At 43.9% G+C, this 19,191-nt stretch overlaps 1 protein-coding gene across 1 annotated transcript in view; it reads right to left on the bottom strand.

Moving 5' to 3' along the window:
• The window catches only part of CNTLN (centlein), a 761,842-nt gene that overhangs the window by 15,640 nt on the left and 727,011 nt on the right, over window positions 1–19,191 (bottom strand). The window contains exon 25 of the mRNA XM_063954396.1: window positions 9,956–10,033. Coding sequence (XP_063810466.1) covers window positions 9,956–10,033 — 78 coding nt within the window. The remainder of the gene's footprint in view (window positions 1–9,955; window positions 10,034–19,191) is intronic.

Here is a 19,191-nt window from a genome sequence, read left to right on the forward strand (position 1 = left end):
ATTGTAAATTCTATAGAATGAACTTGTACTAGTCAAGTAACGTACTATACACTTTGTGAAAAGACTATGGGGGTCATTCCGAGTTGATCGCACGTAGCAACTTTTTGCTGCTGCGATCAACTAGATGGGGGAGTGTATTTTAGCATAGCAAGGCTGCGATCGCTTGTGCAGCCCTGCTATGCTAAAAAAGTTTTGTGTGAAACAAGACTAGCCCTGCAGTTACTTACCCTGTGCGATAGATCCAGCGATGAAGGTCCCGGCATTGACGTCAGACATCCTCCCTCCAAACGCCTGGACACGCCTGCGTTCGCTGCTCCACTCTCAGAAAACGGTCAGTTGACGCCCCGGAACGCCTTCCATCTGTCACTCTTCTTGCAATCGCTGCAGCGATCGAATTCTCCGTTATTCTTGTCGTTGCCCAGCGACAGCCAGCGCTGGGCAACGACGCGCGTGCGCATTGCGGCCGGCGCACATGCGCAGAACCGACCCGTTCGCACCGCTGCAACAAACAGCAGCATGCGAACGGGTCAGAATGACTCCATATATTTGAGTTATACAGTACTTTGCAGGCCACTCTCAATGAGGATTACTTGGAAAGTATCTAAATAGCAAAAAGAGTACCTAAATAGCAGATTCTTTCATTATAAAATGTATAAACATTTGGTTACAGTACTTCATTTTATAAATATTTTATTTTTCATGCACGGTCATTTTGAAATAGATCAATCAATAGGGGGAAAAACAAAGCTGACAGACTACAGGGGTGGGTGTAACACAAAGTATAGATGGGACACTAGCAAGGAAATATCAGTGTGCATTGCAACAGTTACAATAAGGTCTACCCTCAGAATGTGGTTAGGGATATGAGGGCTAGAGGAGAGTTTGGGCATGATAGTAAATTTCATTAGTTAATAGCAACAAAGATATTTAGGTAGGAATGAGAAGTGATCATCAGAAAGAAGGCAAGGAACCATTTATGAGCAGACCTAAAAGTTTTTTTTTTTTAAGACATGAGAGAATGGATACCAGATTTGTTTGTGTTTTCGGAAAGAATGGTATAATTTAGTATGCAAAAAAGTGACTAGAATGCACTAGGAAACTGTGCTGGTTATTTTGATATATGACATTTGTATAGTGTGTGTGTGACTGAGACTGTATATGGAGCAAAATAGAACTTGTATTTAAGGAGGCCAATTCCAAGGATTTTTTTACAATCCCGGGAATTCCGGATTGAAAAATGCTCAATTCCTGGATTGGGTTGGTGGGAAAAATAATAATATCTTTATTGCCCCCTACCCAGCCCCCCACAGTGACTCACCCTCCTCTCTCATGGGGCGGGCTGGCTTGCGGCGGGATGCGGGTGGCATGGCCGGCAGCACGGCTGGCATTAGGCTGCACATCATGACCTCTGACATCACATCATGCTGCATACAGCTGCACAGCCAGGGACAGGGGGGATGGGTAGTGCCTGAGCCACCTGCTGAAGGTGCTCAACACTCCCCGGCATTAAAAATAAATAAACATGTGCTGAAGATTCTCAAAGGACCTGGCATGCCATAAGGGGCTGTTTGGCACGACTGCAGCAATGATGTATGAGAACATATCTGTATGCTCTGGACAAAGATGCGGACCTATGTGTTTTCGTGGCCACGATCAGGTAAAGAATGTAAGCTTACCATGGATAAACACCGACATCTGGGCTAACTGGATAACCACGGGGGAGGTATTTAGTCCCAGTAAATTAGCACAGTTAATAGGATACCACCATCAGTCGCACACAGATATACAAGGGCTCAGCTCACTCGTGCCTGGCATCTCCCAGTGTGTGGCGTATTGAGGTTAGATGTAGGAGGACACATCTGTAGGTTAATTAAGGAAGCCTCTTAGTTATATCTTCCCCATGCAGGGCACAGGGAAGGCTATTGCTATTTCAGAATAACGATACAAGAGGTTCAGAAAAGGAAAAAATAAAAAATTTAAGCTAAAGCAATTTTCCTTTGCCAAATACATGGATTTTTTCATTTTATTTTATATTTTATTTAATTTTTAGTCTTTATTATTAAGGATTTTGCTATTGGAAGAACAAGTCCGGGCTTCAAGTACAGTGCTCATGTGTGAACTGTAAACCTGGACATAAAACAACCTAAGAATGTAAGAGTGATATACAAAATTGAGCACAAATGCTATTTTGCAACACTATGTGCCTATTTTTGTTTAACTACAATTGTGAAGTCCACTGGAATATGCTGGCACTATTTAAATACAGGTTAACAATAATGTGAATAATAATTACACTCTCTTACATAAGATAAGTGCATGACTTGGCACAATAGAGGGTATGCAACATTTTGGTAAAGGCTGTATCAGGATGTTGCCTGCTAAATGCATTCTAATCACAGCAAAGTGTCTCACTCTTACACATGTATTTACTGTTGTACAGTATATGTGTGAAATAAAATAAGCAGACATTACATATTACATCACCCCCCATCTTCAAGGATGCAGTGGATATGAAGTCTACAGTATGTATTTTTTTCTAATTGATGGGTTTTGAGGTTTAAATCAGGAAATCATGATTACTGTTCTATATAGGTCTTATACAGCACTGGTCTGCTACTGTATATATTGTAACGTCTTCTGATTGTTACCTTTCAGTGAGATTCTATGTCGTTTTGAAGGCTCCTGACAGATCACGGCTATGCATTGGATAAAACTGCTAGGTTATCCTACAGGGGATCAGTATGAAAAACCGGCGGCCGGGATCCCAGCCGTCAGTACACTGACATGGGGATCCCAGCCACTGGTATGCTGTCAGCGGGGCGAATGCTAGAAAGCACCCTGAGCGCACGCTGCAGGCACGGTGGCTCACGCAGGTTATATTCTCCCTCTATGGGTGTCATGGACAGCCATAGAGGGAAAAAAGCCTGTGTCGCCGGGATTCCGGCAGCGGTATTTCACCGCTAGTCGGAATTCCGGCATCGGCGCTGTGACCTCCAGGATCCTGACTAGCGGTATTGTAACCGCATCCCATCTTACAGGAGTAGCTGATCTTTATTTATTTATTTAGGGTTAATAACAAACACTGTTACTGCTCGCAATTGTATGTCAAGAACCTTTGAGCATGATTTGAATATGATTTGTTGATTCACAGAAACAGTCCCATAATGAAATACAACCTGGGTGGTGTAAGGTCTCTATTTCACTTATTTTCCTAAAAATTGCATTTTGTTTTTACTTTAAATTGGAAAAAGGTTTAACAATTTATATTGATTTTAGACTTTACATCACAAAAAACTTTCAGTAAGGGTGTGTAAACGTTTTATATTCAATGTAATGGAGATCAGGCTTTGACCTATACTTTTAATAAGACACTTTTTACATCATCAAGGAACATTTTATAAGGAAAAATACTTTAAAATGTAGAAATGTGACACAGAAATAAAGTCCAGATGCCCATATACTTTCATTAATTAACACAGGCAGGAATCGCATTTGAAGGGAGGGTGGGGGAACGACACTGCTAAAGTCATTTATTATATTTATGAACAATTCAAAAGGGACAATAAAAAAAAACTGTAAAGTGATTTTTTTATTTTTATATCATATCCATTCCCATCTTGAATTTATTTATTTTTACTCTTTTGAATCTTTGCACTGTGACTTTAAATGATCCTCAATTTATCTGTCTCATCCCTTCATCTAACTGGAGGCCAAGTACCTTAATCAACTTTGTGTGTGTTATTGGCCAATTTACTTTTTCTTTAAGCAAGGAGTCAAATGGTTGGGAGCCAGAAATTTGCATAGACCTACTGTAAATAAAACAATCAACTAAATTAAAAATATCCTGTTCTAGCATTTTCCGAAATGTGTTCTATATAATGCTGGATGCAGTGATATCCATAATACAAGCTGACTGAGGAGCTTAATTTATGCACATAACTAGTAAAAGAATAATGAACATAACAAGTCATATAACTGTAATATATCTTCATATATACTGGATACAAGTTTACCAAAACTATTTGTACTACATGCACTGTCAAAAACTTAAAAAAAAATAATTCAATAATAATAAATGACCTGGTCATATTTTGGCTTAAATTCCTTCTTAAAAAATGTGTTTCTGATTTCCATTGAAAATTATGTTATTGATGATATTCTTACCAAAGAATCCAGTTAAGTTTTATAGCTGAAGTTCATCACTGACTGTGTTTTCTGCCCTAGAATTACCTTGTAATGTCAATAAGTTAACGCATAAGGCCCACATAATATCTTTCTTAGTGCTAATTCAATGTACAATTTTTTGCCTGCGACAAGCAACACATCAATTTATTTGTTTTATATGAATGACACTGTTGTTAGAATTATCTGTTGTATATTAAGAACTACATTGTTATTAGAACCAATGTGATTACTAAGAGAGGTCAAGACAAAGCACGAGAAATTAATTTGATACATATTTGCATTTATAAATGGCATTAATACATTTGTATGCAGTCACTGCCAATTACACCTGAAAAAAAGAATGTAGTGAATTGATTACAAGCAGCTAGTATCTATTTTGTGTTCTAGGTTTGTAATAGCATTGTAATGTTTACATGTCATTTACATACTATATATGTACAGTACAATCCCTGTGTAGGTAAACACATCCAAACAGAAATGTGAAATGATCTCCATGTGGAAAAGATGAACTCATGCTACAGTATAGTGATTATTGTGGTAGACAGAAATGGCAGATGTGCTAAATATATTTATAGTGTAACCTAATACAGGAATACTTCCATAGCATTTATCATACAGGCAATGGTTAACCTACACTAGCGAGACAAGAGCTCCTCTCGCTGCTGTGCTGTCTGATGACTGCTCACTAGTGTTTCAATCTAGCCGCATTCAGGAATGCACATTTTGAATATTAATGGTGGGTTACGCTCAACACATAAAACAAACACACACACACACACACACACACACACACACACACACACACACACACACACACACACACACACACACACACACACACACTAATTAAAGAAGAAATAAACCTCTTCAATTAAAGAGTTCACATTTTAAGAACTATGTGATCCCCAAAATAAATCTTAATGGAAGGTAACAATAAAAGAACTAATGGTTCAATGAAGGTTGCAGACTCCCCGCAGTTAAACTGTAAAGAGCAATTACTGATTAGCAAATGGTAACTTCCCACTCCCTATTTTTAATTTCACCCTAAACTATAAAACTGGATTGTAAAAAAAAAAAAAAGGTATCTTTAAAACATTATTGTTCTGTCACAGAGGAATAAAATTAGCTTGAAAATGATCTAAAGGGATATGATGCAGTTCATTATGTTAAACAGCAACAGCAGTGATTTCCTAGTGTTCATAAAGACTGCTCTATTAAATTTACCTCCAGTCAATAATTAGGAGTCCACAAATAAACGCAGGCAATTAAATCAATACTACTGGACAATTATGTTCCATAGACCTCGCTCAGAAAGACACTATATTTTACATAGCAGCAGTAAATGGGCTGGGTGAAACAGCCAACATTCTCACGCTCATCATTAACAGAGGTATAGAACCCAGAGTAATGCACCTATCTACAGAGAATGTATATTCCACGCCAGGAGGCAAATTTCCACTAATATTGGCAATGCAATTTAAGACAATAACCTTTTAAAAGGAAGGGGGATTACTATTTGCACTCTGGAGGTACTAAAACTGGCACGTTTGATATATTATATGTTGCGATTTCTTACTTGAAACTAATATTAGTTTAATAGTTTCCATGAAGTATATTTCAAATTAATTACAGTACGGAATACTTTAAGCTGTTTGTTTTTTTTAAGACATAGGAAGTAGTTGCAATACTGAACATTGTCCATTAAGTTCAATTAACTTGCTGTATATGTTCAGTTATGATGGCTACATCTCTTACTGACCAAACGATCTTAAAACAACATTTGTCTATAAAAGGATATATTTATATGGGCACATACAGTAAAAATCCATTACCATCTTTAATAAAGCAAAAATCAGATACACTCATTTGTTCTAAAGGCTACTGTCACCCTGATTAACAGATTGCAAAATGTGAAATGCATAAAGCACAGGTGTAGTGTTAAACCAACATACGACATCAGAAGTCAGGTATCGCAGCGATATGAATATCCTTAAGTTGCATAGTGAGCATAACTGCACTAAATACAATAACTCGATTCTATTATGGAAAAGCTGATCATACTGTATACAAAAAAGCCAAATGCAAACTAAATAATAATAAACAAAGTACAAGATTAAAATAAACTAGTTGTGTACACTGTGTACAAATAATGATTTACAATCAGTGCCTGGCATCTGCAACCTCATTTTCCCCTCTCAAGAGCCGCATGTATCATGGATACGTATCAAATATTTCAATGGATTTCACACTACGTGGGATTATTTCACAGACAGAGCAAACTTACATGAAAAAGAAGAAAAGTTTTAAGAATTCTTGTAAATGATGTCAAAACAAAAGCAAATCTATGACTTGAGAAGCAGGGCTCTCACCTGCCAATAAACTGCCCTTGATCACTTGCAAGAGGGGATCCTCCCAACTGACTAGATGTGTGCAGAAAAAGAGATACTTGAAAGGGAAGAAAAAGTATCACACAGGTCACAGCAGCAGTCTCAACTGAACCCTCCGGGATTTCAACTAGTCTCGGCCTTGTCATCCTCTATGCAGCTTTCCACTCTGCCCAGAAAATGTCGATATGAAAATGTTTGAGGGGCCTCTGGTGGAAATTTTTTCATTCTTTCTGCATCGACAGGATGCCAAATCAATATTTAGTTCCCACTAACAAGCTGCTCGAGGTCTCAGTAGAAAATATTGCAGAGAGTGCGGGAAGACACAGTAATAAACAGCTGTCTGACTGTGAGGAAAACATGAATTGACTGGAAGCAGGTCCATAGTAAAAGGTCACTGAAACCCATGAACTCTTCAGGTGTCCCCATCAACTACTGACTTTAAAGAAGAATCTTCTCCTGAGAGGGAGGAAAGAATAGATCCTTGTTTTCGTACAAGATAGCATGTACGTCAGGCAGATAATTAAATTAGTCAATTTGTTAGAATTCTACAAACCTTTCGCCTCTATTCTATATTGTTAACCCACAACAGGCCAGCAGTTTTATACTGAAATCACAGATTTTTGCTAGAGTATACAGACATAGCCATGTTCATCTTTGCTGCATTGCGGCATGCTGCATGGCGCGCCAGGCTGTGACTATTTGCAGCCGGCAATAGCTCCATTAATTCCTTCCATTAAGAATTAATGTAATGATCGCCGGCTGCGAATACTCTGTGAATAGTCACAGCCCGGCACGCCATGCAGAATGCTGTTATGCAGCATCGCAGCAAGATGAAGATAGCTACATCTGTAAATCTGAATACTTTAATAAAATGCGGGAAATTGCTTCTATAAAATAACTGCATTAGTTTGGCAAAACTATTCAAATTAAAATTTGTTTTCTCAGGGGTGTTTACTTAAACATAAGGCTATTAATCAAACTACACCAACCTAAAGTATGGGGTATATTCAATTGAAGTCGAAAGCTGCAGTCTATCGAAAAGACGGCAGTTTTCGACTTTTTAGGGTCAAAACGTGATTTGACCTATTCAATATATCCCAAAATGTTTCGACAAGTCGATGAATTCTGTGTGACACCCTCCTGCAGCGCTACTGTAGCACTGATCTCCTCCGTCTGCTGGCGGCTGTCCCCGATGGTCTCCCTGCAGCTCCCCCCCCCTCACCTCCTCTGGGTTCCTCATCTCAATTCAACTTGAAAAGATGCATACAGTGCATAAAATAAAAATGAATGAAAAATGATTCTTGTCCTTTCACCATTTGACTACTATGAAGTCCTGCAGTTATCGAATACAGTAGCTACAAATAAATGTACATATACATACAAAGCTGAGAAAAGTGTCACAATAACAAAGATCACACAGTGTTGGGAATAGTGCTGTGATAAAGCACATTTTGACAGAAAAGTGATAAAATAGGACGAAACTAAGATTTCTAGTTACACTCTTGCTTATGACGTCACTATTTTTAGCATCAACTAGACAAGGGAATACGTTTTCAGAAACTTTTCTCCAGAGAATCAAGATTTGTAAGTTTATATAGTTCAAGAATTCCCTCCGCAGTGAGCGCAGTCTCTTGCTGCAACCATTGGAGGCCAAAGAGCGACAAACTCAGTGTGGAATCAGAGAGCCTCAGAGACCCTGCAGCACAAGCATTTCTCTTTTTATTTCAATACAAATTAATAAAGTGATTAAAAACAATTATATTGTCATATTACTTAGCACACATTCTTTGCAGGGAGACTTGCTTAGAACACAGTCACTGTGGAGGGACATTTTGAACTCTCTGTATTATACTGTTTTTCTGTAGAGTAAATGCATCTTAATTGCAATGCAACACTTGCATATCGGTATGCGACTAAGGAGTATATTCAATAAGAGTCGGATCATTCCGACTTGCAGTTGTCGGAATGGATCTGACAACCCCTATTCAACGGTTGGCCAAATCCGACTGTCGAATTTGCCCGTACACAGGGTCCTGTCCTGCCGCTGCTGTCAGCGGCTGCGCTGACAGCAGCGGCCAGGGGTGCAGATGATGGCGGGCATGAGTGGGACGGCGGCGGGGGGAGCAGAGATCAGCGGCCAGCGGGAGGAGCTGGCTGCGGGGAGACATGCCTGGGGCGGCAGGGTGGGGGCTGCAGGGAGAGGTGCCTGCAGGTGGAGCAGAGATCGGCGGCCGGCGGGAGGAGCTGGCTGCGGGGAGAGGCACTGCAGGGACTCCCTGCAACGCCTCCCCCGCCACCGCAGACAGCTCCCTGCGTCCGTCAATCTCAGCTCCCCCAGCACCGCTTCTCTCCTCACCTCAATCCGACTTGTTTTCAAGTCGGATTGAGTTTGTCGGAAAGGGGGCCAAAACCTGTCGGATTTGGCTCCATTTCCGACATAAGCACGTGGATCGGTGGCTATTCCGCTGATCCACGTGTTTTCCGACAAGTCGGGAATTCCCGACTTGTCGGAAAAAATCAGCCCCTATTGAATAGGTCGAAACCCCTTCCGACCTATTTCTGATGGAAGCTGCCGTCTTTCCGACAAGATGGCAACTTTCGACAGTTATTGAATATACCCCTAAGTCTAAATCTGTATACAAATTGCTATGATGCATCGGCCACAGCTTTTCTGCATGCCAACTTCTTGTGTAGTTCGTATGCAGACTCAGATATAAAAGTATCACATACACTAGTTACATCGCATTGTGACTAAGAGGCATTTTCAGAAAAAAAAAATGCCTGACCCTAGCAGAGTTACACGGGACCTGGCGTCAAACTCGTGCCAGGCACCTTGCACTGTGCGGCGTATTGAGATATATGAGGATGTATCAGTAGCTAATTAACTTGTTAGATGGTTTACTCTGTAATTCAGTCAATATCACATGCAACATTCAGTGTACTTCAAAGTTTGGAGCATATTTATCTTAATCCACATTTTTAGTGTGGATGTGATAAATACTTTTTGCGGACATTCGCAATGTGAAAACAAATATTTTCATGCGAATGTATAATAATCGTCTAGCTCTGATAAGAGCCGTCCTTGAGAAGAACTGGAAGCAGCGTGATAGCATAACGCCATCACACTGCTTCCTGGTTCAGGGCCCGGCAGCCATTTCCGAATTAGCGGCCCATAGGCTACTATAGTGTAACGCTGAGATAGCCATCTGGAGACAGCATTATCCTATACATACTATGTTTACTAAATGTACTTTTTCTAAAACATTTAATTTTATTGTTCTTGAAACTTCTATGCCAAAAAGGATTATTTTATGTATTTACTGTAAAATGTATACTATGTAAATGTCTTGTGAAAAAAATACACAAAGGAATATTCCCAATACCTGTCCTTCAAGAAGCTTCATTATGTGGTTCATCCATTCTTTATCATATTCTACTGACCGCTTCTCATTTGCTATTTCCTAATGGGAGGAAAGGAGACACAATAATTTATGACAGGTTTATGAAAGCATTATGGACATAGAATAAAAAAAAAAAAAAAAAAAAAAAAATCACATTGCATTTAAAACACCTTGCATCCAAAGTGACCAGAGTGCTCCACAGATACATTACACATCCTTATTTTGCTAATAACAAGGAACAATCAATATCACTGTATCTTCCATAAAAGCGTGAAATGGCTATATGGACCTAATCCAGTAAGGTTGTGAAACCTCTACTCCTTAAAGTGCTGAACCATTTATCTTTCCTTTACATTAACTATATACAAACAGTGGAAACATGTAAGATTGTGTGTGTGTGAATATGTGGTAGAGTGGTGACAGTCAAGGGGTGGTGTGGAATTTGTATTACTAGGGGTTGTCTTTGTCTTCCATTTATCATCTTTGTACCTGTGAGCAAAACGAGCCCACAAGGATACACGTGCCCACAAGGATACACGTTTCCACAAATTTGGCCTAGATATGGTCAAACATACAAAATGACACTAAAAACTGTATGTTGAACACTTTCATGTCGACCTTTTGTATGTATGACCATATCTTTTGCATGTCGACCATTTGGGGCCAACCGATTGACTGTCTATCTTATTACTGTAGATCTATTGAACCACGCCAAATCCGGACAGCTGCAGAAAATATTATATTGACATTATGTTATGGCATCATGTGTATAAAAATGCACTACAGTAGACTTCCCAGGCAAGGTTTAAATGAACCCTGAATTATAGAGAACGTGCTTGGTTTGTTGTGCGCTGGGTCTCAGGTGCAAACTGGACTGAAGCAACTACATAGTCTCTACTGGATACTAATGAATCCTGGTAAATGTGTGGCCCACTTGGACTTACAGAAAGCACAGTGTTTCCTCAGATCTCTCATAGCCAGAGCAAGGGTACTCACCCAGGATCTGGTGATCAGTCTAATGAAGCCGATTGTGGTTTCCAGTTGGCACTAAACCCCAGGAGGGCAGTCGGTTTACAGACTGAATTTCACAGACAGTGGAACAATGCACCTGGGTGATTTTGGGCAAGGAATTTGGGGGATTTTTTTCCAACTGCCTGAGGTGACTAAAAATCCTCCTAACTGAATCTACTATGATTAATTTAATTCCCCCCTAAATTATAATTTTATATACAGTAGCAGTAGTAATGCGTAATATAAATATGTACAAAAAAATAAATAAGATTTTAAACCTACCGGTAAATCTATTTCTCCCAGTCCGTAGAGGATGCTGGGGACTCCTTAAGGACCATGGGGTATAGACGGGCTCCACAGGAGACATGGGCACCTAAAAGAACTTTTCTTATGGGTGTGCACTGGCTTCTCCCTCTATGCCCCTCCTCCAGACCTCAGTTAGAGAACTGTGCCCAGAGGAGATGGACAATACGAGGGCAGGATTTTATAAATCCAAGGGCAAGAATCCTACCAGCCCACACCAATCATACCATGTAACCCGGAACATACATAACCAGTTAACAGTATGAACAAACAACAGTAGCGGTCCAAGACCGATTCCAACTGTAACATAACCCTTATGTAAACAACATCTATATACAAGTCTTGCAGAGTTTCCGCACTGGGACGGGCGCCCAGCATCCTCTACGGACTAGGAGAAATAGATTTACCGGTAGGTTTAAAATCTTATTTTCTCTTACGTCCTAGAAGATGCTGGGGACTCCGTAAGGACCATGGGGTTTATACCAAAGCTCCCAATCGGGTGGGAGAGTGCATATGACTGCAGCACTGACTGAGCAAATGCTAGGTCCTCATCAGCCGGGATATCAAACTTGTAGAATTTAGCAAAAGTGTTTGACCCCGACCAAGTTGCTGCTCGGCAAAGCTGTAATGCCGAGACGCCCCGGGCAGCCGCCCAAGAAGAGCCCACCTTCCTAGTGGAATGGGCCTTAACCGAATGCGGTAACGGCAATCCAGCCGTAGAATGAGCCTGCTGAATCGTGTTACAGATCCAGCGAGCAATAGTCTGCTTCGAAGCAGGTGCGCCAATCTTGTTGGCAGCATACAGGACAAACAGAGCCTCTGTTTTCCTAATTCTAGCCGTTCTGGCTACATAAATCCTCAAGGCCCTGACTACATCCAGGGACCTGGAATCCTCCAAGTCACTCATAGCCACAGGCATCACAATGGGTTGGTTCAAATGGAATGAAGAAACCACCTTAGGCAAAAATTGAGGGCGTGTCCTCAATTCCGCTCTATCAACATGAAAAATCAAGTAGGGGCTCTTGTGAGACAAGGCCGCCAATTCTGACACTCGCCTTGCAGATGCTAAGGCCAACAACACGACCACCTTCCAGGTAAGAAATTTCAACTCAACCTTGTTAAGTGGTTCAAACCAGTGTGATTTTAGGAACTCAACACCACGTTCAGGTCCCATGGTGCCACTGGAGGCACAAAAGGAGGCTGGATGTGTAGCAGAGGGCCGAAATCTGTACCTTAACAGAGCCTAATTTCAGGCCCATATCCACTCCTGTCTGTAGGAAGTGGAGAAAACGACCCAAATGAAAATCTTCCGTAGGGGCGTTCTTGGTTTCACACCAAGACACATATTTTCGCCAGATACGGTGATAATGTTTTACCGTCACCTCCTTTCTAGCCTTTATTAGAGTAGGGATGACCTCCTTCGGAATCCCCTTCTCAGCTAGGATCCGGCATTCAACCGCCATGCCGTCAAACGGAACCGCGGTAAGTCTTGGAACACGCAAGGACCCTGCTGCAACAGGTCCTCCCTTAGAGGAAGAGGCCAGGGATCTCCTGTGAGCATCTCCTGAAGATCTGAGTACCAGGCCCTTCGAGGCCAGTCTGGAACAATGAGTATTGTCTGTACTCTTTTTCGCCTTATGATCCTCAACCCCTTTGTGATGAGAGGAAGAGAAGGAAACACGTAGACCGATTGGAACACCCATGGCGTTACCAGGATATCTACTGCTACTGCCTGAGGATCCCGGGACCTGGCACAATACCTCCGAAGCTTCTTGTAGAGGCGTGACGCCATCATGTCTATTTGAGGAACTCCCCAAAGACCCGTTATCACTGCAAAGACTTCTTGATAAAGTCCCCACTCTCCTGGATGGAGATCGTGTCTGCTGAGGAAGTCTGCTTCCCAGTTGTCCACTCCCGGAATGAAGACAGCTGACAGAGCGCTTACGTGATTTACCGCCCAGCGAAGAATCCTGGTTGCTTCCGCCATCGTGGCTCTGCTTCTTGTCCCGCCTTGGCGGTTCACATGAGCCACTGCTGTGACATTGTCTGATTGAATCAGAACCGTTAGGTTTCGAAGAAGACTCTCCGCTTGTCGAAGGCCGTTGTATATGGCTCTTAGCTCCAACACGTTGATGTGTAGACAGGACTCCTGCTCTGACCACAGTCCCTGAAAATTTCTTCCTTGGGTGACTGCTCCCCATCCTCGGAGGCTCGCGTCCGTGGTTGCCAGGATCCAGTCCTGAATTCCGAACCTGCGACCCTCCAGAAGGTGAGCACTTTGCAGCCACCATAGAAGAGACACCCTGGTCCCGGGGGACAGTGTTATTTTCCGATGTAAATGTAGATGGGACCCGGACCATTTGTCCAGAAGGTCCCATTGAAACGTCCTTGCATGGAACCTGCCGAAGGGGATGGCCTCGTAGGCTGCCACCATTTTCCCCAGAACACGAGTGCATTGATGAACTGATACTCTTTTTGGCTTTAGCAGGTCTCTGACTATGTTCTGGATGTCCTGGGCTTTTTCCAACGGGAGAAAAACCTTCTTTTGTTCCGTATCCAGTATCATACCTAGGAACGTTAGTCGAGTTGTCGGAATCAACTGTGACTTCGGTAGATTTAGAATCCAACCGTGTTGCTGGAGCACTCTCAGAGAGAGTGTCACATTGCTCAGCAATTGCTCTCTTGATCTCGCCTTTATCAGGAGATCGTCCAAGTATGGGATGTGACTCCATGCTTGCGCAGGACCACCATCATTTCCGCCATTATCTTGGTGAAAATCCTTGGGGCCGTGGAAGCCCAAACGGCAACGTCTGAAATTGGTAACGACAATCCTGTACAGCGAATCTCAGGTACTCCTGATGGGAAGGATATATGGGGACATGAAGGTAAGCATCCTTTATGTCCAGTGACACCATAAACTCCCCCTCCTCCATGCTGGTTATCACCCTGAGCGATTCCATCTTGAATTTGAATCTTTTCATGTACAGGTTTAGGGATTTTAGATTCAAAATAGGTCTGACCGAACCATCCGGTTTCGGGACCACAAAGAGGGTTGAATAGTACCCTCTTCCCTGTTGGTTCAAGGGAACCCTGATAATTACTTGCTGTTGACACAGCGTTTGAATTGCAGCTAACACTACATCCCTGTCTGGGGTAGAAGCTGGTAAGGCCGACTTGAAAAATCGGCGTGGGGGCACCTCTTCGAATTCCAGTTTGTAGCCTTGGGAAACTATTTCCAACGCCCAAGGATTCAGTTTTGAGCTGACCCAGACCTGGCTGAAGAGTCGAAGACGAGCCCCCACCGGTGCGGACTCCCGCAGGGGAGTCCCAGCGTCATGCAGTGGGTTTTGTAGAAGCCAGGGAGGACTTCTGTTCCTGGGCACCAGCCGAAGCAGGTGTTCTTTTACCTCTACCCTTACCTCTGGCAAGGAAGGAGGATCCCCGACCTCTTCTGGAGTTTTGTGACCGAAAGGACTGCATCTGATATGTTGGAGTTTTCTTCTGCTGTTGGGGAATAAACGGTAAAAAGTTAGATTTACCTGCGGTAGCTGTGGAACCAGGTCCGCCAGCCCATCCCCAAACAACATGTCTCCCCTATAGGGTAGAATCTCCATATGCTTTTTCGAATCCGCATCACCCGTCCACTGGTGGGTCCATAAGGATCTTCTCGCTGAAATAGCCATGGCATTGGCTCTGGAAGCCAGTAATCCAATGTCCCTTTGAGCATCTCTCATATACAAGACTGCGTCTTTGATATGGGCTAGAATTAACAAAACAGTATCTCTATCCATGGTATCAAGGTCAGCCGACAGGTTATCTGTCCAGGCTGAAAATGCGCTACATACCCATGCCAACGCAATTGTCGGTCTTAGCAAAGCTCCAGTATGTGAATAAATAGACTTTAAAGTAGTCTCTTGCCTGCGATCCGCAGGATCCTTGAGGGCCGCTGTGTCTGGAGACGGTAGCGCCACTTTCTTTGACAGGCGCGTTAAAGCCTTGTCCACAGTGGGAGAGGATTCCCAACGTACCCTGTCCTGTGTAGGGAAGGGGTATGCCATATTAATTCTTTTGGGAATCTGCGGTCTCTTATCCGGAGTCTCCCAAGCTTTTTCAAAAAACTCATTAAGTTCATGAGATGGGGGAAAGTTTATTATCTGTTTCTTTCCCTTAAACATGTCTTCCCTCATGTCAGGAACAGAGGGTTCATCAGCAATATGCAACACATCTCTTATTGCTATAATCATACACTGAATGCTCTTTGTCACCTTAGGGTGCAATTTAGCTTCATCATAGTCGACACTGGAATAAGAGTCCGTGTCAGTAGTTGTGTCCACAATTTTTGCCAAGGGACGCTTTTGAGACCCCGACGGGCCCTGTGAGTCGGTCCAATCCGAGGATTGACCCCCTGACGCCTCCCCGAATTCAGCCTTATCTAGCCTCTTATGTAAAGATGTCACACTTGCATTCAACATATGCCACATGTCCATCCATTCCTGAGTCGGCACTACCGACGGGGACACACCACTCATCTGCTCTACCTCCTCCTTGGAGAAGCCTTCCGCTTCAGACATGTCGACACGCACGTACCGACCCCCCACACACACAGGGATATACCTATAAGGGGACAAAACCCCAACCAGGCCCTTAGGAGAGACAGAGAGAGAGTTGCCAGCACACACCCAGCGCCCAAATGACACTGGAAAAACCAGATAGCGCTTTTATATTATATATATCCAATTTCCCACTCACTGCGCGCCAATGTGCCCCACCTTTCTTTTTTCCAACCTCTGAAGCGTTCAGCAGGGAAGAGTCCGGGGAGCCAGCGTTTCTCATGCAGCTCTGTGGAGAAAATGGCGCTGGTTGGTGCTGAGGGATCAAGCTCCGCCCCCCCCAGCGGCGGGCTTCGGTCCCTCTTCAATTTTCACAAAAATGGCGGGGGATCATCTATTTGCTGCCTCCGCAGCCTAATAGCACCTTATTGCCCAAAAATTAGGTTTATTGCTGCCCAGGGCGCCCCCCCCCTGCGCCCATCAGTGCTGTGTGTTGTGTATGGGAGCAATGGCGCGCAGCTTACCGCTGCGCGCCTTACGTCATGAAGATCTGAAGTCTTCTGCCGTGAGATGTCTTCTTGTTTCTCATACTCACCCGACTTCTATCTTTCGGCATCTGTGAGGAGGACGGTGGCGCGGCTCCGGGACGAACCCCAGGGTGAGACCTGTGTTCCGACTCCCTCTGGAGCTAATGGTGTCCAGTAGCCTAAGAAACAGAGCCTATCAGTTAAATAGGTCTGCTTCTCTACCCTCAGTCCCACGATGCAGGGAGCCTGTTGCCAACAGGACTCCCTGAAAATAAAAAACCTAACAAAATTCTTTTTCCACAGAAAACTCAGGAGAGCTCTCTGCAGTGTACCCTTCTCCTCTGGGCACAGAATCTAACTGAGGTCTGGAGGAGGGGCATAGAGGGAGGAGCCAGTGCACACCCGTGGTAAAAGTTCTTTTAGGTGCCCATGTCTCCTGCGGAGCCCGTCTATAACCCATGGTCCTTACGGAGTCCCCAGCATCCTCTAGGACGTAAGAGAAAAAATAAGAATTTACTTACCGATAATTCTATTTCTCGTAGTCCGTAGTGGATGCTGGGGACTCCGTAAGGACCATGGGGAATAGCGGCTCCGCAGGAGACTGGGCACATCTAAAGAAAGCTTTAGGACTATCTGGTGTGCACTGGCTCCTCCCCCTATGACCCTCCTCCAAGCCTCAGTTAGGATACTGTGCCCGGACGAGCGTACACAATAAGGAAGGATTTTGAATCCCGGGTAAGACTCATACCAGCCACACCAATCACACCGTACAACTTGTGATCTGAACCCAGTTAACAGCATGATAACAGAGGAGCCTCTAGAAAAGATGGCTCACTACAGCAATAACCCGATTTTTTGGTAACAATAACTATGTACCAGTATTGCAGACAATCCGCACTTGGGATGGGCGCCCAGCATCCACTACGGACTACGAGAAATAGAATTATCGGTAAGTAAATTCTTATTTTCTCTAACGTCCTAAGTGGATGCTGGGGACTCCGTAAGGACCATGGGGATTATACCAAAGCTCCCAAACGGGCGGGAGAGTGCGGATGACTCTGCAGCACCAATTGAGAGAACTCCAGGTCCTCCTCAGCCAGGGTATCAATTTTGTAGAATTTTACAAACGTATTTGCTCCTGACCAAGTAGCTGCTCGGCAAAGTTGTAAAGCCGAGACCCCTCGGGCAGCCGCCCAAGATGAGCCCACCTTCCTTGTGGAGTGGGCATTTACAGATTTTTGGCTGTGGCAGGCCTGCCACAGAATGTGCAAGCTGAATTGTACTACAAATCCAACGAGCAATAGTCTGCTTAGAAGCAGGAGCACCCAGCTTGTTGGGTGCACACAGGATAAACAGCGAGTCAGATTTTCTGACTCCAGCCGTCCTGGAAACATATATTTTCAGGGCCCTGACAACGTCTAGCAACTTGGAGTCCTCCAAGTCCCTAGTAGCCGCAGGCACCACAATAGGTTGGTTCAGGTGAAACGCTGAAACCACCTTAGGGAGAAACTGAGGACGAGTCCTCAATTCCGCCTTGTCCGAATGGAAAATCAGATAAGGGCTTTTACAGGATAAAGCCGCCAATTCTGACACGCGCCTGGCCCAGGCCAGGGCCAACAGCATGACCACTTTCCATGTGAGATATTTTAACTCCACAGATTTAAGTGGTTCAAACCAATGTGACTTTTGGAACCCAAAAAACTACATTGAGATCCCAAAGTGCCACTGGAGGCACAAAAGGAGGCTGTATATGCAGTACCCCTTTTACAAACGTCTGAACTTCAGGGACTGAAGCTAGTTCTCTTTGGAAGAAAATTGACAGGGCCGAAATTTGAACCTTAATGGACCCCAATTTCAGGCCCATAGACACTCCTGTTTGCAGGAAATGTAGGAATCGACACAGTTGAATTTCCTCCGTCGGGCCTTACTGGCCTCGCACCACGCAACATATTTTCGCCAAATGCGGTGATAATGTTTTGCGGTTACATCCTTCCTGGCTTTGATCAGGATAGGGATGACTTCATCCGGAATGCCTTTTTTCCTTCAGGATCCGGCGTTCAACCGCCATGCCGTCAAACGCAGCCGCGGTAAGTCTTGGAACAGACAGGGTCCTTGTTGGAGCAGGTCCCTTCTTAGAGGTAGAGGCCACGGATCCTCCGTGAGCATCTCTTGAAGTTCCGGTTACCAAGTCCTTCTTGGCCAATCCGGAGCCACGAATATAGTGCTTACTCCTCTCCATCTTATCAATCTCAGTACCTTGGGTATGAGAGGCAGAGGAGGGAACACATACACTGACTGGTACACCCACGGTGTTACCAGAGCGTCTACAGCTATTGCCTGAGGGTCCCTTGACCTGGCGCAATACCTGTCGAGTTTTTCCCAACGGTTTATAATCATGTGGAAGACTTCTGGGTGAAGTCCCCACTCTCCCGGGTGGAGGTCGTGCTGAGGAAGTCTGCTTCCCAGTTGTCCACTCCCGGAATGAATACTGCTGACAGTGCTATCACATGATTTTCCGCCCAGCGAAGAATCCTTGCAGCTTCTGCCATTGCCCTCCTGCTTCTTGTGCCACCCTGTCTGTTTACGTGGGTGACTGCCGTGATGTTGTCCGACTGGATCAACACCGGCTGACCTTGAAGCAGAGGTCTTGCTAAGCTTAGAGCATTGTAAATGGCCCTTAGCTTCAGGATATTTATGTGAAGTGATGTCTCCAGGCTTGACCATAAGCCCTGGATATTCCTTCCCTGTGTGACTGCTCCCCAGCCTCGCAGGCTGGCATCCGTGGTCACCAGGACCCAGTCCTGAATGCCGAATCTGCGGCCCTCTA

This window comes from Pseudophryne corroboree, chromosome 1, assembly GCF_028390025.1.
Source record: "Pseudophryne corroboree isolate aPseCor3 chromosome 1, aPseCor3.hap2, whole genome shotgun sequence".
In the NCBI taxonomy this organism is placed as follows: domain Eukaryota; kingdom Metazoa; phylum Chordata; class Amphibia; order Anura; family Myobatrachidae; genus Pseudophryne; species Pseudophryne corroboree.